At 44.5% G+C, this 27,348-nt stretch overlaps 3 protein-coding genes across 5 annotated transcripts in view; 2 read left to right on the top strand and 1 right to left on the bottom strand.

The window, feature by feature from the left end:
• F8 (coagulation factor VIII) overlaps positions 1-27,348 on the bottom strand; it is a 137,569-nt gene that overhangs the window by 10,302 nt on the left and 99,919 nt on the right. For 2 of the 3 annotated variants that reach the window (XM_042241550.2, NM_001172550.1), the window contains 11 exon segments: positions 24,062-24,215; positions 22,237-22,449; positions 21,572-21,800; positions 21,200-21,382; positions 18,936-19,052; positions 17,858-17,929; positions 16,582-16,667; positions 14,047-14,202; positions 3,332-3,476; positions 2,791-2,939; positions 2,137-2,313 (listed from right to left, as the gene is read on the bottom strand). In XM_042241550.2, coding sequence (XP_042097484.1) covers positions 2,137-2,313; positions 2,791-2,939; positions 3,332-3,476; positions 14,047-14,202; positions 16,582-16,667; positions 17,858-17,929; positions 18,936-19,052; positions 21,200-21,382; positions 21,572-21,800; positions 22,237-22,449; positions 24,062-24,215 — 1,681 coding nt within the window. 3 annotated transcript variants of the gene reach the window in all.
• Positions 5,342-5,758, top strand: LOC105605527 (histone H2A-Bbd type 2/3). The gene is given in 1 exon segment (XM_042242089.1): positions 5,342-5,758. A coding segment is annotated over 1 exon segment (330 nt). The 3' UTR covers positions 5,672-5,758.
• On the top strand, positions 6,675-11,521 carry F8A1 (coagulation factor VIII associated 1). The gene has a single exon (XM_042242088.1). It carries the CDS (start codon positions 6,696-6,698, stop codon positions 7,785-7,787), a length of 1,092 nt encoding a protein of 363 aa, XP_042098022.1. The 5' UTR covers positions 6,675-6,695; the 3' UTR covers positions 7,788-11,521.

The raw sequence follows: 27,348 nt of genomic DNA on the forward strand, positions 1-27,348 counted from the left end.
GAGATAATCATATTTTTACCTTTCAATTTGTTAATATGCTATATTACATTGATTGATTTGCAAATATTGAAGAATCCTTGCATGCCTGGTTTAAAGCCCACTTGGTCATGTTGTATGATCTTTTTAATATGTTGTTGGATTCTGTTTGCTAGAATTTTGCTGAGAATTTTTCCATCTATGTTTATCAGTTATATTGGCCTGTAGTTTTCTTTTTTTGTGGCATCTTTGTCTGGTTTTGGTATTAGGGTGATGGTGGCCTCATAGAAGGAGTTTAGGAGTTTACCTTCCTCTGCAAATTTCTGGAAGAGTTTGAGTAGGTGTTAGCTCTTCTCCAAATATGTGGTAGAATTCACCTGTGAAGCCATCTGGTCCTGGGCTTTTGTTTCTTAGAAGATTTTTGAGTGCAGTTTTGATTTCTGTGCTTGTACTTGGTGTGTTCAGATTTTCTATTTCTTCCTGGTTCAGTTTTCAAAGGTTATACTTTTCTAATAATTTTTCCATTTCTTCCAAGTTGTCCATTTAATTGGCATATAATTGCTCATAGCAGTCTCTTGTGATTTTTCATATTTCTGTGTTGTCTGTTGTGATTTCTTCATTTTCATTTCCAATTTTATTAATTTGATTCTTCTCCCGTTGTTTCTTGATGAGGTTGGCTAATGGTTTGTCTATTTATCTTCTCAAAGAATCAGATTTTCATTTTGTTGATTTTTGCTATAGTCACCTTCATTTCTGCTCTGATTTTTATGATTTCTTTCCTTCTACTAACTTTGAAGTTCTTCTATTCTTCTTTTTCCAGTTGATTTAGGTGTAAAGTTACATTGTTTATTTGATGTTTCTCTTGTTTCTTGAGGTAGGCTTGTATTAATATGAACTTCCATCTTTGCACTGCTTGTATTGAATCCCATAGGTTTTGGGCTGTCTTGCTTTCATTTTCATTTGTTTCTATGCATATTTTGATTTCCTTTTTTATTTCTTCCATGATCTGTTGGTTATTCAGAAATGTGTTGTTTATCATCCCTATGTTTGTATTTTAATAGTTTCTTCCCCCTCTAGTTGACATCTAATCTTACCACATTGTGATGATTTGTTTTGAATTAAATTTTGTATATAATGTGTGTGTGGTATCTTCATTCTTTTGCATGTGACTATCCAGTTTTACTGGGGCGTCCTAGATGACTTAGTGGTAAGGAACCCACCTGCCAATGCAGGAGATACAAGACACGTGGGTTTGATTCCTGGGTCGGCAGGATCCCCTGGAGAAGGAAATGGCAACCCACTCCAGTATTCTTGCCTGGAGAATCCCATGGACAGAGGAGCCTGGTGGGCTACAGTCCATAGGTTGCAAAGACATTTGATCAGTCAGCTCTTATGGGTCTCCAGCTTGCTGACACAACCTGCAGATCTTGTCAGCCTCCATAATCATGTGAGTCAACTGGTTCATTTTCTCTGGAGAATCCTTACTAACATACTCATATAAGTGGAACTATACAACATTTGTAGTTTTATATATGCTGTATTTCATTTAGCATGTTTTCAAGGTTCATCCATGTTTTAACATGTATCAAAGATACACCCTTTTTAACATAGGAATGCCCTCTAAAACATATATTATCAATACTCTAGTCCACTAAACTGCCAGAAGCATAAGTGTTTAATTCAGCCTTGAGGGAACAAGAAATTCTTCTTGGAGGAGATCATGTCTATCTCAGGCTTGAAAAAATGAGCCAGGTGAAAGGGTCAATAGGAAGCACCTAAAAAAATGTCCTAGGTAGAAGAAATAGTATGTATACAAATGTAGTGTGAGAAAGAACATGGTGTTTTTAGAGACCTGAGGGTTTCCTAGTATGAGTGGGACTTAGAGAGTAAAGGAGCAAGTGGCAAGAGAATGCACTAGGAGATTGGTAAGGTTCATGCCATGGTTAATTCTTGCTGGATCTAAGTTGAGTTGTTGCTGCTGATACAGATCATTAAGCATTCTGTGAATAAACTCATTTTTCTTCACCGTCTGATGCTTGCCACCATCTTGAATGCCATCAACATCCCTGAGGATAATCAACTTTTGGCTCTACTCTGCCTTTCATAGTGTCCTAAATGTCAAGTGCTAAGAGAGGTTTTGTGCCTATGAGATCAGCATACCTTCACTTTGCCATTCTGAAGAAATGGAGTCCAGTTATGGCCCTCTTGACTACTGGATATAAGGAACTCCTTCACATACATGCTGGTAAGCAGAGATTTCACCCCTTGAGTGGTTATTCCTGTAACTCTCATTGTCTTCTGGAAGTCCACTTGTAGCCACTCTTTTGGATTATTCACCTGGGGAAGTTAGAGTAGTGTCTTGTTGATCATGATTTGCTCCCAGAAATCACCAAATGCCTTCTTAATCATAACTCAGCACTTATCACTCTGCATATTAATTATCTTTTTGCCAGTCCCCCGTATTAGACTCAAAGCAAGCAACTGGGGCTACCCACTTATAGCTGCCCAGTAAATGTTCACTGAATGAATGTATGAGCAATATACAGACTGACAAATATTAGCCCAGTACTGCATACAGATATTTTGTTTCCAGGAAGAAATGATCCCTAATAGGGATGAATGTGTGAATGCATATGGCACATCCACTAAATATCTGTGGGGTTTTCCATGCATAGTCACCTTTCCTTGACACTCTTGGTGGGAACAACCAGGTGACGGAAGTAGCTGAAGAAACAGTTCAGAGCTTTCCCTATTCTTTCCCAACCACTGCTCCTTATTCTGAATCAGTTAAATAGTAAATTTGTTATCTCTTACCTGGGGTCTCCAGGCATTTGTCCTCCCTTGAAGGTTAAGTCGGGCTTGTGAAGGAGACCAGGTGGCAAACATGTTGCTTAAGTGGGATGAGGCAGTAATCTGTGTATCTGATATAGCTTTATTCTCCATTCCCAGTGGCATGTTGCAACCTTGAAGAAATGGAACAACAGTGTCATCATAAGAACAGGTTGCAGCCAAAGTTCTGCCTCCACTGACATTCTAGTTGTCATCATGACATCATTTTCCAGGCATTAACTTTTGGATGTTATTGTTAACATGCTCTGGATTTTCTGGTCAGCTCTGCTAAGCTTTGTTGGGCTTTGATTTGCCTTGTTAATAGTAGTGTAGGATATGGCTGACCCTGGGGAATTCCATGGTTAGGATGAGCAAATGATGGGTTTGCCCAGGACTTTACTGGTTTTAGCATTGAGACTTCTGTGTCCTGGGAAACATCTCCCTCCCCATCTCAGAAAAACTAGTATGGCTAGTCATACTACCCATGGTTGGGAGTGGGAAGTACATGGGATGACTTGAAACTTACTATTTAAGTCACAGCCCATCAACTCCATGCGAAGAGTGCTGCGGATGCTGTAATGCGTTGGGTGCAAACGGATATATCTAGCAATAATTGGAGGGTTAAAAATATTGTGTTTTACTCCAGATGAATCCACATTGCCAAAGAACACCTGTAAAATGAAGACAGAATAAGAAGCAATTCCTCCCAATCAAGTTTTTTTCTTCCAGATTTGTTTGTGCATTTCTCAACAGCCCCCTGGTGGTTCAAATGGTATAGAATCTGCCTGTGATCCAGGAGATTTGGTTTGATCCCAGGGTCAGGAAGATCCACTGGAGAAGAATGGCAACCCTCTCCAGTATTCTTGCCTGGAGAATTCCATGGACAGAGGAGCCTGGTTGGTCCCAGGCCATGGGGTCACAAAGAGTCAGACATGGCTGAGTGACTAACACATTCACTTTTCAACAGCACCCAAACACTCAAAACCATCCTGGCTAGACAGGTGTTAGAATACAAAAGATGAAGGAGAAAAATTATAGGAAGAAGAGTGGATCAAGGGAAATTAGGTCTGTGCAGGTGAAGTAGTCTACACTGGGGTCCTGTAAAATGTTCATCAAACTCCTAATTTATCCACCCCCGTCTTTCCAATTTCATAACCAAAAATTTGTTTTCTACACTTGTGACTATTTCTGTTTTTAAATAAGTTCATGTGCATCTTTTCTTTAAATTCCACATATAAGCAATATCATGTGATATTTGTCTTTCTCTGTCTGACTTACTTTACTCATTATGTCAATCTCTGGGCACAGCATTATTTTTGATAAGTAGATCGGCTTCATTTTAACTTCAATTCTTATGTCTTGATTAAGAAGACATAGGAAAAAAATAAAAATAATAAAGAAGACATAGGAAGACAAAGTATCTAGATATTTAATGTAATCCCTATGGAACTCAAAATGCTCCATTTTACAGGAATGTAAAAGCCAACCCTAAATAGATATGGAATTTCAAGGGACCCTGAATAGCCAAAATAATCCTGGAAAGAAGAAAAAAGTTGGAGGACTCAATTCCGGATTTCAAAACTTATTCCAAAGCTACAGTTATTAAAACTGTGTGGTATTAGCATAAGGATAGACACACAGCTCAGTGGAATAAAGAATCTGGAAATAAACTCATCAGTTTATTCATGTATATAAATCCCAAAGAGTTGAAAACAGGCATTCAAAAAGAACCCATACAGGAATGTCTACCACAGTAGGCACAAGGGAGAAGTAACCCAAATGTCCATCCACTGCTGAGCAGATACAAAACATGTGTGGTCTAGCCATCCAGTGGAATACTATTCATCCAGGAAAAGGAAAGAAGTGCTGATTTGTGCTACCACGTGCATGGGCCCTATGCTCAGTGACAGCAGCCAGACACAGAAGGCCACCTATTTATTGTATGCCTCCATCTCTGGGAAGTCTCCAGAACAGGCAAAGGGCTGTGGATAGGAACCTGATGAGTGCTTGCCTAAGGACTATGGGGGTAGGGTGGGGGAAACTGCAGGAGTGGGCAGTGGGGAGTGACTGCCTGGCTGGGACAAGGGTTTCTCTTTGCGGTGGTGCCAACGTTTTGGAACTAGATACAGTGGTGATGGTGGTCCAGCACCACCAGTGTATACTTGGTGCTACTGGGTAGTCTGCTGCCTTCTCTGTACAAAGGTCTCCTCCCGTGGAAAGGGAGAGTTCTGACAAAGAGAGGATCCAGTGGGCAGGGTGAGCAGGATTCTGTCAGCGTCATGTCTTTGCAGGCTCAGGCCTGCGGGGGTGGGGGTGGGGTGGGGGGCATGGGAAATCAGTGATCTTAGGGAGTCTGCCTGTCACAGACTGTGTGCCCCGACCAATGAGGGGCCAGTCCATGGTTTCTAGGAAATGGAGTAGAGGTCTGAGAGTACCGGTTGTCTTGAGAGGATGGGACCAGCTGACTCATCCCGTGGCACCTCATCCCACCGCACCGCAAAGCGAAGCCTCGGAGGAATTGGGATCAATGGTCAGCATGCCCAGGGAAAGGGGCCATTGAAGGTCGTCTCGTCGCCACTCCCGCACCGCCTGTGCCGAGCTGTCTTTCTCCGTGAGCCACGTGGAGCGCCTCCTGTGGGAAGGCCACTATGCCCAGCGCCTGAGCTCGTCCGCACCCATCTTCCTAGCAGCCATCATGTAGCACCTAACTACCAAGGTCCTGGAGCCGGCAGGCAACGAGGCCCAGAACAGCGGTCAGAGGTGCATCACCCCAGAGCTGGTGGACATAGCAGTCCACCACAACGTTCTGCTCAGCGGCTCTTTTGGGATGACAACCATCTCCCTGGTGGCCCCAGCCCGGCACTAGCTGCTCAACCACACCTGGGTCCCGGGTCCCGGGCCCCCAGACGGGCCTCCCCCCTGCTGTTGGGCACCAGGCCTGCTCACTGACTGACTGCACAGCCGGGTGCCTCGGGCCCAGTCATGTTGAATTAATAAGTGTTTCAAGACATCCCTGTGTGTGCTTCAAGTCACTTGGCCTGGGAGGTGGAGGTGGGACACCCCTCCTTCGAGAGGTGGGGGTCGGGGGTCTGACTGGAGCGGAGAGGGAGTGTTGTGGGTATGGGTGGAGTCGGGGATGGCAGGCAGAGAGGAGCGGTCGCCCACGGTGACAGCGCATGTGGTGGCCCTGGTGAGAGAAGCTGGCTGTGGCGAGGGTGCGATGGACAGGGGTCTGTGGGGGAGGCCGGGGAAAAGAAGGCTCCCCCGTCGGCTCTGAGCAAGTAGGAGCCAGGCCAAGTCCCCAGAGGGACCGGGGTCCTGGTGGTGACGTTCAAGACTGAGAGGACGGCATCGTGGCAGAGTGAAGGTGCCAAAGTGACCAACCGCCTCACGGCGTGCGATGCAGGGATGGTGGACAGCGTGCAATGCAGGGATGGTGGACAGCGTGCTTGACAGGGAGGGGTTCCCATGGGCGTAGGGCCTAGATGCCCATGGAGGCAGGGGCCTAGACCACAAGACTGCGGCAGAATGAGGACTGGGGTGGGCGGGACACAACCCGTACGTATGCAAAGTCGGCATCAGGGTCACGCGGGGTCACCAGTTGACTTTTTGGTCCTGTTCCTTTAGAGATGCCTGGAGATGCCCTGCTTGGCAACCTGCGGGAGCAAGCTGTCACCTAGCAACGGCCGGCTCCCCACCAGGACTCGCTATTTGCATACGGCGCCGGCAGCCAATCACGGCCCCACTTCCGTACCCGCTCTTTTGCATATCACCCCGGCGACGGGAGCGTCTGGGCTGCCGGGCCGGCGCCGTCGCTCTACGGGCCCGAGCTGGACGCACGGTCGCCTCCCGGTTGCTTCAGCGCGCCTGGAAGCGCCGGGGTGGCGAAGATGGCGGCTTCCGCGGCCAGCCTGGGCGGCGGCGGCGCGGGCCCGGGGCCCGAGCCAGGGGACTTCTTGGCCCGCTACCGCCAGGTGTCCAACAAGCTCAAGAAGCGGTTCCTGCGGAAGCCGAACGTGGCGGAGGCCGGCGAGCAGTTCGCCCAGCTCGGCCACGAGCTGCGCGCCCAGGAGTGCCTGCAGTACGCGGCCTGGTGCCAGCTGGCGGTGGCGCGCTGCCAGCAGGCGCTCTTCCACGGGCCCGGCGAGGCGCTGGCGTTGACCGAAGCTGCGCGCCTCTTTCTGCGGCAGGAGCGCGACGCGCGCCAGCGCCTGGACAGCCACGCCGCCGCCGGGGAGGCCCTGCAGGCCGCTGCCGCCGCGCTGGGCGCCGCCATGCGCCTGCACCTGGAGCTCGGGCAGCCGGCCGCGGCCGCCGCCCTCTGCCTCGAGCTGGCGGCCGCCCTGCGCGACCTAGGCCAGCCGGCCGCCGCCGCCAGCCACTTCCAGCGCGCTGCGCAGCTGCAGCTGCCCCAGGGGCCCCTGGCCGCCTTGCAGGCGCTCGGCCACGCCGCGTCCTGCCAGCTGCTGGTGCGGGACTACAGCGGCGCGCTGGCACTCTTCACGCACATGCAACGCCTGGCACGGGAGCTCTGCGGTCTCCCGCCGCAGCCCCCGCTCCCGCAGCCCGCCGCCTCCGGCCCTCCGCTCCCGCTGCTCCTGCCCGGCGCGGGGCCGCCGGCTGCCGCCGCCCCGGCCACGCTGGGCGCCTTCGCCGACGTGCTGGTCCGTTGCGAGGTGTCCTGCGTGCTGCTGCTGCTGCTCCTGCAGCCGCCGCCCGCCAAGCTCCTGCCGGAGCACGCGCACACCCTGGAGAAGTACGCCTGGGAGGCCTTCGACGGCCACGGGCAGGACAGCAGCGGCCCGCTGCCCGAGGAGCTATTCCTGCTGCTACAGTCCTTGGTCATGGCCACGCACGAGAGGGACACGGAGGCCGTCAAGTCGCTGCAGGTGGAGATGTGGCCCCTGCTGAGCGCCGAGCAGAACCACCTCCTGCACCTCGTTCTGCAGGAAACCGTCTCCCCGTCGGGCCAGGGGATCTGACGAATCCCTGAGAGGAACCCAGCCACGCTGTGCCTGTTCCTGAAACTCAGGCACGGGCCTGCGCGTTTGCGGGAGCACGAAAGATCTTGATCCTGGCGCTTCTGCTTCTGCAGTGTATCTTACTTGTCTTGCCACCGGAAGAATGCAGTTGACTAAAGTCACCTTGTTTCCATAACAGTGGCAGGAAAAAAAAAAAAAACCCCATATAATAGAATCGGAGGACACAGCTCACCTCACCAGAAATTTCAACATAAACTGGAGAATGCCTTGGGTTCCTTTCACCCAATCGTCCCCCCACCGCCCAGAAGGCTCCACTTTCCCCACATCCTTGTTTCACACAGGATTTATTTGCATAGCTCTGGCTTGGAACTCTAGCTGCATGATTTTTTTCATGGTGACTTTGATTCTTTAGCGTATTGTGATGTCTGCCTGCGTGATCGCCCAGTTCCTCCTTTGTTCCATGCGCCTTATACGTTAGAATCGTTGTATTCAGTACTCCGCGGTTGTCACTACAGCCCTCAATCCATGATAAAGCGTTTCCGACACTCCTGACTTGTGGTTTAGATTGATCTCCTCTGTAAAATGGGAATAGCTTATCTACCTGTCAGAAGGCAGAAGCACAAACAGATAGTTCCCGTTTAGATCCGAGGTGGATTCATTCACTCGAAATGGACACTGTGCCTTTGAATCTACAGAGATCATTTGCGATGTGGTCTTTAGCTGCAATGCATATGTTTTCGGTACAAACGAGGTGGGCCTGGGAGTAGGGGTGAGGACGGGGTCAGCTCCAGCACAGTGGTGTCAGATGTGCAATGGAGTTGTTAGTTGCGGTTGTTCCGAGAGGTCCAGGTAATCCACATGGGCAGGTTTTACTTGTAGTATGGACCCTTCTACAAATCTTCAACTCAAATATATAAAATCAGCATGCTTCTTTGGTCTAGTGTGATCACGTATATGCCAGACTGTGCCCTTGGTCCCCAGAAGCAGGGTGGCGTTCCATTTTTAGACACTAGATTTCTGGTCCAAATGATACATGCAAACTGACTTTCTCAGGTTTTCTTTAGCGCTGACTGTGATGACAAGAACTCTTTAGAATATATTCTCATTCTCTTCCATTCAGTTTGGGAAAATGCATCCTTTAGGCTGAAGTTGTAGACAGCACTAATCTTTTGGGGGTGAGTTTTAAGCACTCAGTTTAGGAATCTATCTTGCTTTTGCATATTTGGTGGGGAGGGGGAATATGTGGAGTGTTGTATGAGATAAGTGCCCCCAAATGGGTGGGACTTTTAGGGTATGCTTTTGGACCTCTATTTCAGCAGTGGCTAAGCAAGTATAGGGGAGCCCACTGGAGACAGATGCAGGCACCCCTCCTGTGCCCTCATGTGGCTGCCAGGCAGGGTCCTTCCAAGCCCTAAAAGCCCAGTCCAACTTATTGCCAAGGCAGTGAGGGTGCACGCTCCCTTGTGTGTTTGCTTTTTCTGGGACACTCAGCCCTGGCTGCCTCCCTTACCATCCTTAGGACAAGAATGCTCAGGAATGAATTATGGAGTGTCCCTGGTGAGAGCATTTGGGTTTAGGTGCAAAGTAAAGCCTCCTTTGTTGTTGTTTAGTCACTAAGTCATGTCTGACTCTTTGTGACCCCATGGACTGTAAGCCCACCAGACTCCTCTGTCCATAGGATTTCCCAGGCAAGAATACTGGAGTGGGTAGCCATTGCCTTCTCCAGGGAATTTTCTCAAGCCAGGGATGAAACCTGCATCTCCTGCACTGGCAGATAGATTTTTATTACTGAGCCACCAGCAAAGCCCTTAAAAGCTTGCTTTGAGGGAGTGAGGTGAGGAATTACCACAGAGCCTGGTATTGCATATTCAAGCCTAACTTTAGAAAACACTAAAGGCTGTTTTCTGTTTGCCATTGGCTCATTTATGTATCTTCTTCAGACACTTTGTAGCACAGAGAGCTGGGCTAAGGCCACATCAGTGATTTTGACAGAATTCTCTTGCTGTATATCATTACCTGGTGTCAACATTAACGCTGATTTCTAACAACCAAAGATAAATATTTTAAAAGGACAGGATTAGTGTTCTTTTAAACTTGAAAACCAAAGGGAAAGATCTGCATCACTGACAGTTCAAAATTCACATTCAAAATATTATGAAATATTGAAAATAGTAGCCAGTGAAGCAATGATCTTTAAAAGGTGTTGGGTTCTTTTACTCCCTTTATGAGGGACTTCTGTGATGAGACGTTGCTTATGAAAAAATATTTTGCATGTGAATGGTTGCCCAGGTGGTTTACACCTGGTTTCCTGGAGTTTCCAGGTGGCACAGTGGTAAAGAATCTGCCTGCTGATGCAGGAGACTCGGATTTGATCCCTGGGTGGGGAAGATCCCCTGGAGAAGGAAATGGCTACCCACTCCAGTATTCTTGCCTAGAAAATAAAATGGACAGAGGAGCCTGGCAGGCTACAGTCCATGGGGCTGCAAATGACTGAGGGACTGAGCATGTGGATGGTACAAAGATTTTTAAACATTTGAGAACCATTATACTGGAGGAAGATGACTAAGACTTAAATGTGTAAATTAATCAAGCATGCTCTGGGATGACAGAGTTCTGGTTAGTGTGAACTGTAGAGACATCTCTACTGCCATTAGACTAGACCACCAGTTCAGAAACTTTTTCAGTAGAGGAGATGTAGATATTTCAGTTTTTTCGATCCAACTAAACATTCAGTGACTAATATACTATGACTAAGGGAGGTTTTCCCTGGAATGCAGCACTGAGTTGTGCTGGAGCCAGCTAGACTAGCTTGTGAGAAGCAATTGTGGCTGGCTGCTCCCAAGTCTGCATTCAGTGACCTTGCATCAGCAGCTTGAAATCAGGTGTGATGGGAAATATTTACATCATGGAAATCCGCAAATGTTACAAATAAAGGCCCTTCCCCTGACTGTCCTCCGCTTTGCCCCAGAGCTGGTTGTTAAACATTTGCCAGCCCGCCATTGAATGAGAGTATAATTTATAGCAAAGAGAATAAACGTGATCATATCCAAGATGCTGAAAAAGCACTTGATGAGATTCTACAGCCTTTCCAAATAAAGTAGGAGCAAGAAACTTTTTAAATGTTATAAAAAAATTTGAAACTAACTGAACATTATATTAAACAGTGAAATATGGGATCCATTCCCATTAAAGTCAGAAGCAAGCAATACTCATTTATAATAAAGATAATATGTCTGTATCTATACATACTATCAAACTTCAGACAAAAGAACAAAGAGCATTTTGTTTACCACCCAAGTCTACAAAGACTGATCTGCTGCAGCTGGTGATAGACAGGGTACTGGGTGTTCAGAGGAAGAGATTAACAGGATAACAGGATGAGGCACTGTGTGTTTCAGGAAATTCAAGATGATAACAGGATACTCTGTGCTTTGGACAGACAGGTCCTTAAGTAGTTAATATGCATTTCAAGAAGAATTGTAATGAACCCTGCTTTTTGCATCTTTCCATACATAGAAAAAAAGTATAACTATGGACTTGAAACCTCTGTTCTTTGTGAGTACCTGTAATATTTCACCAAGATGTATGTCTGACTACATGTATGCCTTAACAGCAAAACATGTAAACCAGCTTCCCCTCACCTCTTTGGAGCAGCTCCCAGAGCTATGTGAGAGACTTGTCTCCCAGACTAGTCCTCAGCAAGACCCCGAATAAAATTTAACTCACAACTTTAACATTGTGCATTTTTCTTTTAGTTGACAACACAATATATACATATTTATGTGTCTGTGTATATATCTCTGATTATACATATATTAATCACAAAAACATTTAGAGCGATTATTATTTTCCATTTACCAGGGCCTGTTAGCACAATCCCCTGGAGAAGGAAATGGCAACCCACTCCAATATTCTTACCTGGAGAATTCCATGGATGGGAACCTGGTGGGCTACAGTCCATGGGGTCACAAGAGTCTGACATGGAAGTCAGCATAATGTCTTCCATGTAATGGAGCAGTATGGTGTTCTGTGGGATGTCAATATATTTGGGGTCCCTAGGGTCTATATTAGGAGAAGGCAATGGCACCCCACTCCAGTATTCTTGCCTGGAAAATCCCATGGACGGAGGAGCCTGGTGGGATGCAGTCCATGGGGTCGCTAAGAGTCAGACACGACTGAGTGACTTCACTTTCACTTTTCACCTTCATGCATTGGAGAAGGAAATGGCAGCCCACTCCAGTGTTCTTGCCTGGAGTATCCCAGGGATGGAGGAGCCTGTTGGGCTGCCGTCTATGGGGTCGCACAGAGTTGGACACGACCAAAGCGACTTAGCAGCAGCAACAGCAGGGTCTATATTGGGCTTCTCTTGTGGCTCAGTTGGTAAAGAATCTGCCTGCAATGCAGGAGACCTGGGTTCAGTCCCTGGGTTGAGAAGATCCCCTGGAGAAGGGAAAGGCTACCCACTCCAGTATTCTGGCCTAGAGAATTTCATGCGACCATGGGGTTGCAAAGAGTCGGACAGGACTGAGTGACTTTCACTTCACTTTCAGGGTCTATATTACGATAAGGAACAAAGGAACTGGCATCACTTTGAAGCATCAACCATGAAGTTCATACTCTTGTTCCCACTTTGTAAATGCAAATCTATTCTGACTTTGGTTGTCAGTGTGAATGAAGAAGAAAGCATCCTCCAGGTCTGTGGCTCCATATCAGGTGCCTGGTGCTGTGTTAATTTGCTCCAGAGGAGATACCACACTTAAGAGTTGTGATTTTCTTTTTTATCACCACCTGACTAAATTTGTGATGATCTGTCACTTTTCCATAACTCATCTGGCTTTTGTTAGTAGCCAAACACTTAGTGGTCTAAGGAGACTAGCCACTGGGTTGGAAGGCAACTATTCCAGGTGGAGCAACTGAAAGACTTGTGTGCACAGCAGGGATGACTGCTTCAGAGACTGGGGAAAGGTCACCTCCTTCAGCAGAGAAGGTTTAGGGCAATTTAGAGGTTTGTGGTTCACAGCCTCATGCATGTCTGCCTAAATGTACCCACCCCAGGTCTCAGAATTCCACCCATTTCCATCAGTGCCATTACCTTAGCATAACAACCATATCAGGGCTGACCATTTAATTGTGACTGCAACTCTGCAATTCACATGCTCTGCTCCTAGCTTTGGTATAAAGTCCAAGTATCTGCCTATAACCCCAGGACATGGAAGACTCCTCTAGAACTCCATGATTCTGTCAAGAATCTATATATATATGTTCATGGATGTTCTTTGTATATATTCATAACATTTAATTTCTTTTTCCCCCTATGTATGCTGAAAAAGAAGATGCATACTCAGTTGTGTCCAACTCTGCAACCCTGTGAACTGGAGCCCGCCAGGCTCCTCTGTCCATGGGATTTCCCAGGCAAGAATACTGGAGTGGGTTGCCATTTTCTTCTCCAGGGATCTTCCCACCCAGGGACTGAACCTGAGTTTCCCATGTCTCCTGCTTTGTAGGCGAGTTCTTTACCACTGAGCCACCTGGATAGCCCGGACATGAAAAGAAAACAGGTCACTCTACTGTCATATGATGCTAAATTGGTTGCCATAGCAACCAAATGCTACTAACTTCCCAATGTCTTCCTTCCTTATCTGAAACTCATCCTATTGTATCACTGATGATAATCTGAGAAATTGTGATGCCACCACATGTCATGGGTTATTCAACATCCAGTCTTCTCCCCAAGTAAGGAATTATACCTGTCTTCCTTGAATATATTAGCAACATAGTCCTAGAATTCTATTTGGAGTGTCTGTTTCCTGCGGCTACATAAGAGATCCTTCAGGCTACCTTTTTTTGTCCATAGGTCCATCATCACTCTATTGCCCATGAGTGAAAAATGCTTTTTTGGGGGGCTAAGATGTTGAAGCTGAAACTCCAATACTTTGGCCACCTGATGTGAAGAGCCGGCTCATTTGAAAAGACCCTGATGCTGGGAAAGATTGAAGGTGGGAGGAGAAAGGGACAATAGAGGATGAGATGGTTGGATGATATCACTGACTCAATGGACACGAGTTTGGGTAAACTCTGGGAGTTGGTGATGGACAGGGAGGTCTGGCATGCTGCAGTTCATGGGGTCACAAAGAATCAGACACACTGAGTGACTGAACTGACCTGAAGTTTCTAGAAACTGTGTTTGTTCCATATCTGAAATCTGTCCAAAGCTCCTCAAAAGATTCAAGCATTCTCTTGAAAAGGACTAATTACATACCATTAAGGTCCCAGTGGAGTTCCCCCGATAACCCTGCCACCGCTGTCCATCGAGGCTGTACATGATGATAAACTGAGAGATGTACAGGCTGGAGAACTTCTGCCGGGCACCCTGAGTCAGGATGCTGTGAATAATCATCGGCGCCAACAGATCCACCTACCAATGAAAGCAACACTTGATTTTACATGGTGGTATATGCCATATTCTGAAAAGATTTCTCTGCTTAAGAAGAATCTACCTTGATAGAGAGAAGCCCAATATTCCCTTGGAGGTGCAAAGTGCAACAGAGATCAGTGTGGAAATGTAGATGTGTGGGAAGCTGTGGAATCAATGACGGGAAGTGTGTTCACTGAGTTCCCAGGCCACGTCCTGACAAAGGAAATCACTTTGGAATCATTGAGCCCCACTTTTCTCTACACACATCCTTAGTGCTGCACACCTGGACCCCATAGCAGGTGCCTCCCTGACACACCAGCCTCTGACTGGACAAAGCCATTTGCCTTCTCTGCCCCCAGACTACCCGCCTCCCACCATTACTATCAGTGCCAAATTACTGTCCCTCCTGCAAGTGTTAGTGCAGAAACTCTTTCTCCTGCTTAGCCTTTCCCAACTCATCCAGAGAACTTTCAGGTGGCTTCTTTTCTGCTTCCAGTCCACTTTGTATATAATTTCATTATAGTAAATTATTGCACCCCATTGTAAACTTTTCTTTGCTTTTTGCCTTCCTTGTTAGACTGAGATCCTGAAGGCAATAAGCCTGTCTCAGTCACCTAACCTTTTTGTGTCTCAATTTCTTGCTCTGTACAGTGGAGTTAATAATGGTATTTATCTCAAAATGTTACCAGAAGGATTACAGAGTTAATACATGCAATGTGCTGAGTTCACTGCTGGCACATACTAAACATGTAATATGTTAGGTTTTACATTCTCTCTAGCCCTGGCACCTAACATGGGATCTGATGGAATATTGATCCTTAGTAGTAAGGAATGGTTGGATCTGAAAGAAGAGGGCATGGGTCACACAAGCATTACAGGAATTTTGACATCAGTTGGTACCCTAATTTCTCCCAGATGCCTGGCACACTCAGCTAGGACTGGTCTGGACTCTTGTACTTAATGGCGATTTTTCTCAGTTGACTCTAAGCTCTATCTATACATCATTCATCAAAGAATATATTTTTAGCATTTGTTATGTGCCAAGCACTCTTCTTGGAGAAGGAAATGGCAACCCACTTCAGTATTCTTGCCTGGATAATTCCGTGGACAGAGGAGTCTGTCAGGCTACAGTCCACAGGGTCACAAAGGGTTGGATACGAATGAGTGACTGAGCACATGCACTTTTCTGGGTACTAGCAACAGAGTTGTGAACAATAAAAAAAGCCCTGCCTTCATGGAACTTACATGGAGAAGAAGGAGAAGGGTGTGCAAGGAAGGAGGCGTGTTTGAACGTTAGTCCTGACTGCTCACATGTTGACATGATAATATTTTTGGATATGTTGGATTAAAGACAATGTATTATGTTTTTTTTGGCAGAGCCACACGGCCTGCAGGATTTTAATTCACTGAGCAGGGATTAAACTCAGGCCCTTACACATGTGCTTTGCATTTGTGGTTCACATGATATTTCTGTTGGCCAGCGCTGCTCCAGAGGACATGGGGAAGGGAGAAAAGATGAAAGACTGAGTCATTGAAAAAAAAATTCAGTTAACCTAGGGACACTTTCAGTAATGACTCCAAGTTGGTTGACTGGATTTGGCCTAACTTTAGCAGGCGTTTCTTACTACTCTGTGGTGTAGAATTTGTGAAGAAGAAGGCTTTGGTTTTAGAAAAAGAAGAAGCCACATTTTCTTGCCTTGTGGGACCAGGGATCAAGCCATTTGTTTTTGTGTTAACGTGAAGGAATTGGAGGACTCAAGGATACCTAGGCAATTGAAGACATCTAAAAAAAGAATATGCAGTCTTTGGAGGTGGTAAATTTGATGTTATAGAAAGATATTCAGAGATTCTAATCCCAGTAGAAAGATTAAAAACACAGTGTAGGACTTCCCTGCTAGCTCAGTGGTAGAGTCTGCCTGCCAGTGCAGGGGACATGCGTTCGATCCTTGGTCCTGGAAGATCCCACGTGCCTCAGGACAGCTAAGCCCATGAGCCACAACTACTGAGCTTGTGTTTTAGAGCCTGGTAACCAAAACTACTGAAGCTGGTGCTCTGCCACAAGAGCAGCCACCACAGTGAGAAACCTGCACATAACTAGAGAGCAGCTCCCACTTGCCACAATTAGAGAAAAAACTGCATAATGAAAACCCAGGGCAGCAAAAATAATTAAAAAACAAAATACAGAGCACTCAATTCTATTCCTGAGTCTTTCAGTCCTGACTCTTTCGGTACAAATCATAAGCCACTCTGTTCTTCAGTTCTTTTCCTCATCTATTACTTGGGGTTTGATGAAAATGACTTAGGCAGGAAGGAGGTATACAAGGCATTGAGCTTGCCAAAGGAATGTGTGATGTGATGGAATGCAATGCATTTTCTAACCTTGATCCAAGGAGAGGGATCCTTGGTGCTCCAGGCATTGATTGATCCAGAATAATGAAGTCTGGCCAGCTTTGGGGCCCACTGTCCTTTGCTCGAGAAAGGGAAGAGAGATTAGATTCAGCTGGGTTGGTCCTGGACACGTAGGAATAAAATTACTCTCTTGAGAAAGGTTAATCCTAGCTGTGAAGACAAAGGTATAAAGCAGAGTAATATCAATGACTACTGAAGTGTTTGGCTTGTCCTTCTTGTCTATTTTATTTTCTAAAATTTAGTAAGTTTGTTGATTGTTTGTACCTCTACTTAGCTAATACTAATGTGTCACCAGCACCATCAATTAATATTATTTCTCTATTACATAATCTATGTTCACTGGAGAGAAATAAGAAATAAAAAGAAAACATAAGTTAAAAAAATAAAAGAAGTATAAAACATCATCCACCCAAAGAAAATAGTACTATTTTGGTATATATTTCTCAAACATCTTTTTCAAATGTTTTTTTCGCCTCTAAAATGGAGTTTGGCAAACTTTTTTCCTGTAAATAATTTAGCCTTTATCATCTGGTGTTGTGACATTTAAATGCTGTTGTAGAGCAAAAGCTACAGAGACTTCCCTGTAGCTCAAATGGTAAAGAATCTGCCTGCAATGTAGGAGACCAGGGTTCAATCCCTGGGTGGGGAAGATTCTCTGGAGAGGGGAATGGTAATCCACTCCAGTACTCTTGCCTGAAGAATCCCATAGACAGAGGAGCCTGGCAGGCTACAGTCCATGGGGTTGCAGAAAGTCGGACATAACTGAGCAACTAACAAACACAGACACACACACACAGTGAAAGTGCCCACAGATAATTGTAAATGAACAAGTGTGGCTTCTTTATGAACACTGGAATTAGAATTTCATATAGTTTTCACATGTCATGAAATATTCTTCTCCTTTTGTTTTCCCCCAATCATTTAAGAATAGAAAAATAATTCTTAGCTTGAAGGCCATACAAAATCAAGTGATGGACTGGATGTGACCTGTGGGCTACAGTTTGAGAAAAATGCAGCTTCATGCTACAGTGAAGAGAATGGATTGAAGGGAAGCCACGTGGAAGGCAGGCAGGACATTTAAAGAGGCAGATGCATTACTTGGGTGAGAAAAGAAAATAGATTGAGAGGCACCTATGGAGTAGAATTTATAGAAGCATGAAGATGGATTGTTTATCTGAATCTTTCCAACAGAAATAAAAAACCATATAATCAGCTCAGTGCTTTGAGAGAAAGGAATACTGTTTACCATATTGTCCTGAAGCTGTAATCTGAAAATCTCTAATGCGTCCAGAAGCCATTCCCAGTGGAATTTGACACTCTGAAATGAAACCAGGGGAGCACAATTGTTAGAAGTGCAGAAACAGAGCTTCACAAATGCAGGTCAATGAGAACACCAAGAAATGCTCATATTTTTTAGTGTATACTACATGGCAAGAATTGGATGCAAGATTTTTATTGTACTATCTCATTTAACTAGTTCCAACAGGAAGGCACTAGAACTACTCAGATTTTGCAACTGAGTAAAGCAAAAACATTACTTTGCCAACAAAGATCTATCTAGTCAAGGCTATGGTTTTTCCAGTAGTCATGTATGGATGTGAATTGGACTATAAAGAAAGCTGAGCACCAAAGAACTGATGCTTTTGAACTGTGGTGTTAGAGAAGACACTTGAGAGTGCCTTGGACTGCAAAGAGATCCACCCAGTCCATCCTAAAGGAGATCAGTCCTGGGTGTTCATTGGAAGGACTGATGTTGAAGCTGAAACTCCAATACTTTGGCCACCTGATGGGAAGAACTGACTCATTGGAAAAGACCCTGATGCTGGGAAAAATTGAAGGCAGGAGAAGGGGATGACAGAGGATGAGATGGTTGGATGGTATCACCGACTCAATGGACATGAGTTTGAGTAAATTCCGGGAGTTGGTGATGGACAGGGAGGCCTGGCACGCTTTGGTACATGGGGTTGCAAAGAGTCGGACGTGAATGAGCAACTAAACTGAACTGAAAACTAGGGTCCATCCATAAGTATACCAGTGGTTCTCTCCTTGTTGAGGATTAAAACTCAACTTCTTCCAGATGATATATGAGAGTTATGCTTCGTAACAGGACCAAAATTAAGCTTCAAAATTTGCTCCTGGAGCTCTTGGGACTTCAGTGTTAAAGTGTTCAAAGCTTCAGGCAGATCCGCCCTCCTCTGAGGATTCTGATTTCTGCCCGCAATATTCATTTTAGATTTGGTAATGACTGTGAGCTTGTATGAAGTTCTTGGAAAAGGCCACCCTTTGAGGAGGTGGAAAGCGGTCAAGTGCCCAGTGCCACTCACCCTTGCTGTACACCAGGAAGAGAGTGCTCATCCCAGCTTGTAGGTGCTCGCCAATAAGACATTCTATCCGCCAAGTCCCAACCTTGGATGGTAGCATTTCCACGGTCTCAAAGACACCTTAGCAAAACCAGAAGGCAGAAGAGTGACTTCCTCTCACCAAAACGGGCATAAGATACATCAGATTATGCAGAACATCAGAGGAGATCTAGCCAAGTCAGTTGCACCACTCTTTGACCCAAAGTGCCTGTGATGTAGCCCCTGCAGCTGGGACTGGAGGTGAAGTTCTGACCCTGGGGAAAGGGTGAGAAAGAGTACCCGGATGCTTCAGGGGTGGAGATGGGAGAAAGTTACTGCATTAGGACTGGCCTGCACTCTCAAGGCTTGGCAGAGCCAGAGGTGGATTTCTCATTGACAAGATGTGGGCTCCCTGCCTCAATGAGTAAAGTAACCCTAGGAGCAAGAAGCTAGAGGTGAATGCTGAGGGGCTGAAGGCTGAGTGATAAGTGACCATCCAGAATAAAGGTAAAATCAACCAAGTCAAGAGGATTTCATGTAAGAGGGTCCCCCAAAGGAGTTTCTGCAGAGCCCCTGAAAGTACCCCACCAGAGAAAGAGTCCTCTTTAAATATCTGCCGTGCTTCCCTGAGAGCTCAGTAAAGAATCTGCATGCAATGCAGGAGGCCCCAGTTCAATTCCTGGGTCAGGAAGATCAGTTGGAGAAGGGTTAGGCTACCCACTCCAGTCTTCTTGGGCTTCCCTGGTGGCTTAGCTGGCAAAGAATCCGCCTGCAATGCAGGAGACCTGGGTTTGATCCCTGGGTTGGGAAGATCCCCTGGAGAATGGAAAGGCTACCCACTCCAGTATTCTGGCCTGGAGAATCCCATGGACTATAGTCCATGGGGTCGCAAAGAGTCAGACACAACTGAGCGACTTGCACTTTGACTTTTCACTTTCACTTTAAATATCTGCCAGGTGCAGACAGTGGTGATATCCCTTATCTCTCCCCCCTCCAAGCTACGGTTCAAAGCAGCAACCAGCCAGGAGTGCAGGGGGAAGCATAGGAAGGAGATATTGAGGTTAAAATCAAGTTCCGAAGCTAAAGGCCAAATTAGTGATCTGGAAGAGAAACCTAAGGACATAATGCAAAAAGGCAAGCAAACAGAAGGAAATGAGGGAAACTGAGTCATAGAAGATGAAGAAGTCCAAGACTTTTCTAATGAAAGTTCTGCAAGGAAAGAAAACAAAAGGAGGGGGCGGGAATCAGAGAAATGATAAGGAGAAAAATCCTCTAAAGCTTAAGAATGAAATGCATGATTTCAGAGCGAAAGGACCCACTGAATGCCATAGCAGAGCACTTGTCATGAAACCCAGAAGGAGGTGCCTCTTGCTGAAAATCTAGAATAAAACCTTATAAAAGGAAATTCAGAATTTTAATGAAGAATGGAATTTCCCCGGCAGTCCACTGGTTACAACTCCATGTTTCCATTTCATGGGGCGGAGGTTGTATCCCTGGTCAGGGAACTAAGATCCCGCCTGCCGTGTGGCACAGCCAAGAAAAAAGGGGGAATTTTTTCTTTGATTAATGTGTTGAAGTGGACATTATGATGTCTGACTTGAATTTTCTTTGTGACATGAAGTGACTGCAGGCCTGTCCATTACTCAAGAGTCAGCAAGAAAAGTCACTGGGCTTATCAGAATTTTTACACAGAAACAGAAGTTTAGTTCCACTATTAAACCTATTTTTTTCCTTCCTTCTGTTTTGCCTGCACTGTGAGGTATATGGGATCTTAGTTCCCCGATCAGTGATCAAAACTGTGTGCCCTGTGGTAGAAGCACTAAAACCAGCACTGGATCACCAGGGAAGTTCAGAACCTGTTTTAAAGGAACATTTGAGAATTAAGATGATATTCTGTTTTGATCAACAGTGGGAGCAGTGTTTAATCAAAATTTGTTCTTCATACATAAACCAATCACTCTTTGGGAATCACTAATTGGTGATTGGAACCAATCACTATTGGTGCCCTGTGGGATTCGAGTTGGGAGAAAAATCCTCTTTTTCTAGGAAAGTGCTGGGACATCCATTGTCCATTGATTCTGCTCTGTTTCCTTTACAGCACATTATCTGTATCTTAAATGATCATGTTCGTTTGCTAAGTTCTTTATGATCTCTCTTTGTTCAAGGGACATATCCCCAGGGCCTAGACCTTGAAAGGAGCTCCTCAGCAAGCACAGGAAGTTGAAGATAGAGCGCAAACTGGTTTGTACCTGGGTAGAGATTGTAGACCGCCATTTTATACTCCTCCGTTTTTCTCACAGTGAACACATGGCCACTGAAATGAATGGAATGGATATTTTCATTGCTGCCCATGCTGAGCAGATACCACCTAATCCTTTGATGCTGAGCCATGACTAAGCCAGGGAGTGTATCCATCACGTAGCCATTGATTGCTAGACAAAGAACACAGAGAAAGCTGTTAATGTCTATTGTGCCTGGGTCTTTCCCTCCATTCCAGCCAAAAGGATGGATTCCTAGGAAGATTGCACTCTCATCCATATACTCTCAAATCGTGCAACATCCCAGCCTCAGGCTCCAGGCTCACTTCACGGCAAATGAGATTTGGGTGTGGACTGCATTACCATGGAAGCGATACTTTTCTTGGAAAGTAGGGTCCTCTGGCTGGACATGGCAGGGTGCCACGCAGTTCCTTGCCATGTTTTCGGCAAAGTACCAGCTCTTGGTCTCATCAAAAATGGTGAAAAACAGAGCGAATTCCTGTACTGTCACTTGTCTCCCATGAGCAGCACTCAGCGTGTCCATACGGCAGATCAGAATGGGGCCAATCAAGCCTGAGTGCACATCTTTTTCCTGAAAGGAAAGACATTAGTTCTAGGAGCGAATGTTCTCTCACTCAGGAACCAGAGGGGATTTCTCATCAGCTTTTATGACCCTCCACCCCATTCTGCAGCTTCCCATGGGACAATTCTTCCTCTTTAGTAGATTCCTGAGTGATATGTCTACAACATAAATATGCTGACACCTCCCCTATTGAAAACTTCCCATTATGCTGGGGATAAATCCCACACTTCTTAGCAGCTGACACAAAGAAGACCTTTTCTTTTTTTTTTAACACTTTACTTTTTGGCTGCACCTCAGGGCATGTGGGATCTCAGCTCCTGACCAGGGATTGAACCTGTGTCCCCTGCAGTGAAGGCACAGAGTCTTAACCATGAGACTGTCAGGGAAGTTCTGAGACTCTTTTTTTCAAAGCAGGAAAGGGCCAGCACAAAGGAGCCCTGCTTACCAGATCAACATCAGAAAAGTAAGCCCAGGCTTTGCAGTCAAACTCATCTTTGGTGGGTGCCATATGGTGCTGCACTTTCCAAAAGTAGCTTTGGGTTTCATTAGGCTTGACAAACTTTTTTCGAGGTTCTGCTCCTTGTCTCTGATCTCCGTTATAAGAAATAAGGCTAGAATAGAAGGAGTAGGGACGAGAGGCCTGGTTTTTGAAAGTTACCTGCAGAGGAAGAGAGAAAAAGGCAAGTATTATGTTTTAGGATCTTGTAAAGTTCTTACATCCCTAATAGCAATGCCTATTTAGGGGGTGTTATTCAGGTTTTCAATACCTGGAGGAATCGGTATGTTATTAGAACCCAAACCTAAAGATCTGTGAAAGAAACTGAGACATTTTTCATTTCCACAGTCTTTAAGACATGAACTCACAGTTACAAAGGAGAAAATTGCTAAATCCTTAAAAGAAATTCTAAAGTAAAAGAGAAAATATGACCACAGGGGTTTTAAGAGACCATAACCCCAGGAACTGATCCTCTTAAAGTTCTTCATGACAAATGCCAGGATGATTACATATGCTCCTTATACAAGACTTTTTTTTTTAATTAAAAAGTTATACATTTTCATGGGACATATGGAAAGTAAAATTCAAGTCAGAATAAATTCACTCAAAATCCTATAATTTTAGAACCTTCTATATCCTTCCTGTAAACAATCAGTTGGGACAATGGATGACTGTTTCTAGAAAAAAAAATAAAACTATCTTGATCTTTGGCTCATACAGCGCCAAAGCAAATTCTAGTCTACAGGAATTATTATTGGATTAAAAAGTTAGATATTAAGAAATTAAACTGTAAAAGAAAGTTGAAGAAAATACAGGTGATTTTAAGAAAATAAATCTCTGTATAGGGAAGGATTTTTATAAACATAAAAGCTATCAAAGTGTCATAAAGGAAAGATTTATGGGTTACTACCTAAAACTTCAAACATATTTTATTTTAAAAATCACTATATATAAAATTGGGCTTTCCTGGTAGCTCAGACAGTAAAGAATCTGCCTGCAATGTGGGAGACGTGGGTTTGATCCTTGGGTTAGGAAGATCGCCTAGAGGAAGGCATGGCAACCCACTCCACTTTTCTTGTCTGGAGAATCCCATGGACAGAGGAGCCTGGCAGGCTGCAGTCCACAGGGTCATAAAGAGTCAGACACAACATATATAAAATTAAAAGAAAATAAACTTAGAAAAATAGTATTCACTAAAATGACCAATGATCATTAATATATCAATGATCTATAATATATATGGTAATACAAATTAACAAGAAAAGCATTCACTCCAAAAATTCAACTATGCAAAGAACATTAACAGATAATTTGTTAGAGAAAGACTTAAAATGTTCCTGTACATTGCACTTCTGGAATTTTATCCTGGGAAAAGAATTGTGATGACATCATTACTTAAACAGTGGAAAAAAAAGAAACTATCTAAAAGGTTGTTCAAAGAAAAACAGTTAAATAAACCATAAAATCATATAATGAACTAATATTCTTTCAGTTGAAAAACATATGTAGTGTGTTTAATAACATAAAGAATGTTTATAACATTTATTTTAAAAAGAAGTAGAGTGATGAATTGTATAATTTTGAATACATAAAGAAAATACATAGGAAAAACATAAGAACATAGAGAAAAATGATAATTATGGGGTTATTTTTCAATTTTCTTATTTTCTATACTTTAAACTTTTTGAAAGTGTGAAAACAGTATTTTTATAATCAGAAATTAAAAAAACATATATGGATCAATTTTCTTGTAATCCCATTGTCCTCAACTTACCATGATATTGTCTTCCACTTCTGCTCTTATATATGGTCCCAAGAGTCCCAGGTGTTCATTTAATTGTCCACGGTATACGGCCTGAGTAAAGGAGCCATCAGTAAATTCCTCGAACACCACCTTTTTGAACTGAGGGACTCCTCCATTCTGAGACCTGGTGAAAAAAAAGCAGAGGAAAAGCAATATCTTCATGGCCTAGGTGAGTAGAAAAGAGATGCATTTGATAGAACTGATAATGAATTCCTACTTTTGCATTCCAGTCCCGTATAATGAAAAGGACATCATTTTGGGGTGTTAGTTCTAAAAGGTCTTGTAGGTCTTCATAGAACCGTTCAACTTCAGCTTCTTCAGCATTACTGGTAGGGGCATAGGCTTGGATTACCATGATATTGATGGTTTGCCTTGGAAATGAACAGAGATCATTCTGTCGTTTTTGAGATTGCATCCAAGTACTGCATTTTGGACTCTTCTGTTGACCATGATGGCTACTCTATTTCTCCTAAGGGATTCCTGCCCACAGTAGTAGATATAATGGTCATCTGAGTTAAATTCACCCATTCCAGTCCATTTTAGTTCGCTGGTTCCTAGGATGTCGATGTTCACTCTTGCCATCTCCTGTTTGACCACTTCCAATTTGCCTTGATTCATGGACCTGACATTCCAGGTTCCTATGCAATATTGCTCTTTACAGCATCGGACCTTGCTTCTATTACCAGTCGCATCCACAACTGGGTATTGTTTTTGCTTTGGCTCCATCCCTTCATTCTTTCTGGAGTTATTTCTCCACTGATCTCCAGTACATATTGGGCACCTATCGACCCTGGGAGTTCCCCTTTCAGTATCCTATCATTTTGCCTTTTCGTACTGTTAATGAGGTTCTCAAGGCAAGAATACTGAAGTGGCTTGCCATTCCCTTCTCCAGTGGACCATATTCTGGAGTAACGGGAAAATTTGGCCTTGGAGTATGGAATGAAGCAGGGCAAAGGCTAATAGAGTTTTGCCAAGGGAACGCACTGGTCATAGCAAACACCCTCTTCCAACAGCACAAGAGAAGACTCTACACATGGACATCACCAAATGGTCAACACCAAAATCAGACTGATTATATTTGCAGCCAAAGATGGAGAAGCTCTATACAGTCAGCAAAAACAAGACCAGGAGCCGACTGTGGCTCAGATCATGAACTCCTTATTGCCAAATTCAGACTTAAATTGAAGAAAGTGGGGAAAACCACTAGACCATTCAGGTGTGACCTAAATCAAATCCCTTATGATTATACAGTGGAAGTGAGAAATAGATTTAAGGCACTAGATCTGATAGACAGAGTGCCTGATGAACTATGGATGGAGATTCGTGACATTGTACAGGAGACAGGAATCAAGAGCATCCCCATGGAAAAGAAATGCAAAAAAGCAAAATGGCTGTCTGAGGAGGCCTTACAAATAGCTGTGAAAAGAAGAGAAGCAAGAAGCAGAGGAGAAAAGGAAAGATATAAGCATCTGAATGCAGAGTTCCAAAGAATAGCAAGGAAAGATAAGAAAACCTTCCTCAGTGATCAATGCAAAGAGATCGAGGAAAACAACAGAATGGGAAAGACTAGAGATCTCTTCAAGAAAATTAGAGATACCACAGGAACATTTCATGCAAAGATGGGCTCGATAAAGGACAGAAATGGTATGGACCTAACAGAAGCAGAAGATATTAAGAAGAGGTGGCAAGAATACACAGAAGAACTGTACAAAAAAGATCTTCACGACCAAGATAATCACGATGGTGTGATCACTCACCTAGAGCCAGACATCCTGGAATGTGAAGTCAAGTGGGCCTTAGGAAGCATCACTACGAACAAAGCTAGTGGAGGTGATGGAATTCCAGATGAGCTATTTCAAATCCTGAAAGATGATGCTGTGAAAGTGCTGCACTCAATATGCCAGCAAATTTGGAAAACTCAGCAGTGGCCACAGGACTGGAAAAGGTCAGTTTTCATTCCAATCCCAAAGAAAGGCAATGCCAAAGACTGCTCAAACTACCACACAATTGCACTCATCTCACATGCTAGTAAAGCAACGCTTAAAATTCCCCAAGCCAGGCTTCAGCAATACGTGAACCATGAACTTCCAGATGTTCAAGCTGGTTTTAGAAAAGGCAGAGGAACCAGAGATCAAATTGCCAACATTTGATGGATCATGGAAAAAGCAAAGAGTTCTAGAAAAACATCTATTTCTGCTTTATTGACTATGCCAAAGCCTTTGACTGTGTGGATCACAATAAACTGTGGAAAATTCTGAGAGAGATGGGAATACCAGACCACCTGACCTGCCTCTTGAGAAACCTATATGCAGGTCAAGAAGCAACAGTTAGAACTGGACATGGACCAACAGACAGGTTCCAAATAGGAAAAGGAGTACATCAAGACTATATACTGTCACCCTGCTTATTTAATTTATATGCAGGGTACATCATGAGAAATGCTGGGCTGGAAGAAGCACAAGCTGGAATCAAGATTGCCGGGAGAAGTATCAATAACCTGAGATACGCAGATGACACCACCCTTATGGCAGAAAGTGAAGAGGAACTCAAAAGCCTCTTGATGAAAGAGGAAGAGGAGAGTGAAAATGTTGGCTTAAAGCTCAACATTCAGAAAACGAAGATCATGGCATCTGGTCCCATCACTTCATGGCAAATAGATGGGGAAACAGTAGAAACAGTGTCAGAATTTTTTCTGGGCTCCAAAATCACTGCAGATGGTGACCGCAGCCATGAAATTAAAAGATGCTTATGCCTTGGAAGGAAAGTTATGACCAACCTAAATAGCATATTGAAAAGCAGAGATATTACTTTGCCAACAAAAGTCCGTCTAGTGAAGGCTATGGTTTTTCCAGTGGTCATGTATGGATGTGAGAGTTGGACTGTGAAGAAGGCTGAGCGCCGAAGAATTGATGCTTTTGAACTGTGGTGTTGGAGAAGACTCTTGAGAGTCCCTTGTACTGCAAGGAGATCCAACCAGTCCATCCTAAAGGAGATCAGTCCTGGGTGTTCTTTGGAAGGACTGATGCTGAAGCTGAAACTCCAATAGTTTGGCCACCTCATGCAAAGAGTTGACTCATTGGAAAAGACCCTGATGCTGGGAGGGATTGAGGGCAGGAGGGGAAGGGGACGACAGAGGATGAGATGGCTGGATGGCATCACCGACTTGATGGACATGAATTTGAGTGAACTCCAGGAGTTGGTGATGGACATGGAGGCCTGGGGTGCTGTGATTCATGGGGTCGCAAAGATTCAGACCT

This window comes from Ovis aries, chromosome X (assembly GCF_016772045.2).
Source record: "Ovis aries strain OAR_USU_Benz2616 breed Rambouillet chromosome X, ARS-UI_Ramb_v3.0, whole genome shotgun sequence".
Classification (NCBI taxonomy): Eukaryota; Metazoa; Chordata; class Mammalia; order Artiodactyla; family Bovidae; genus Ovis; species Ovis aries.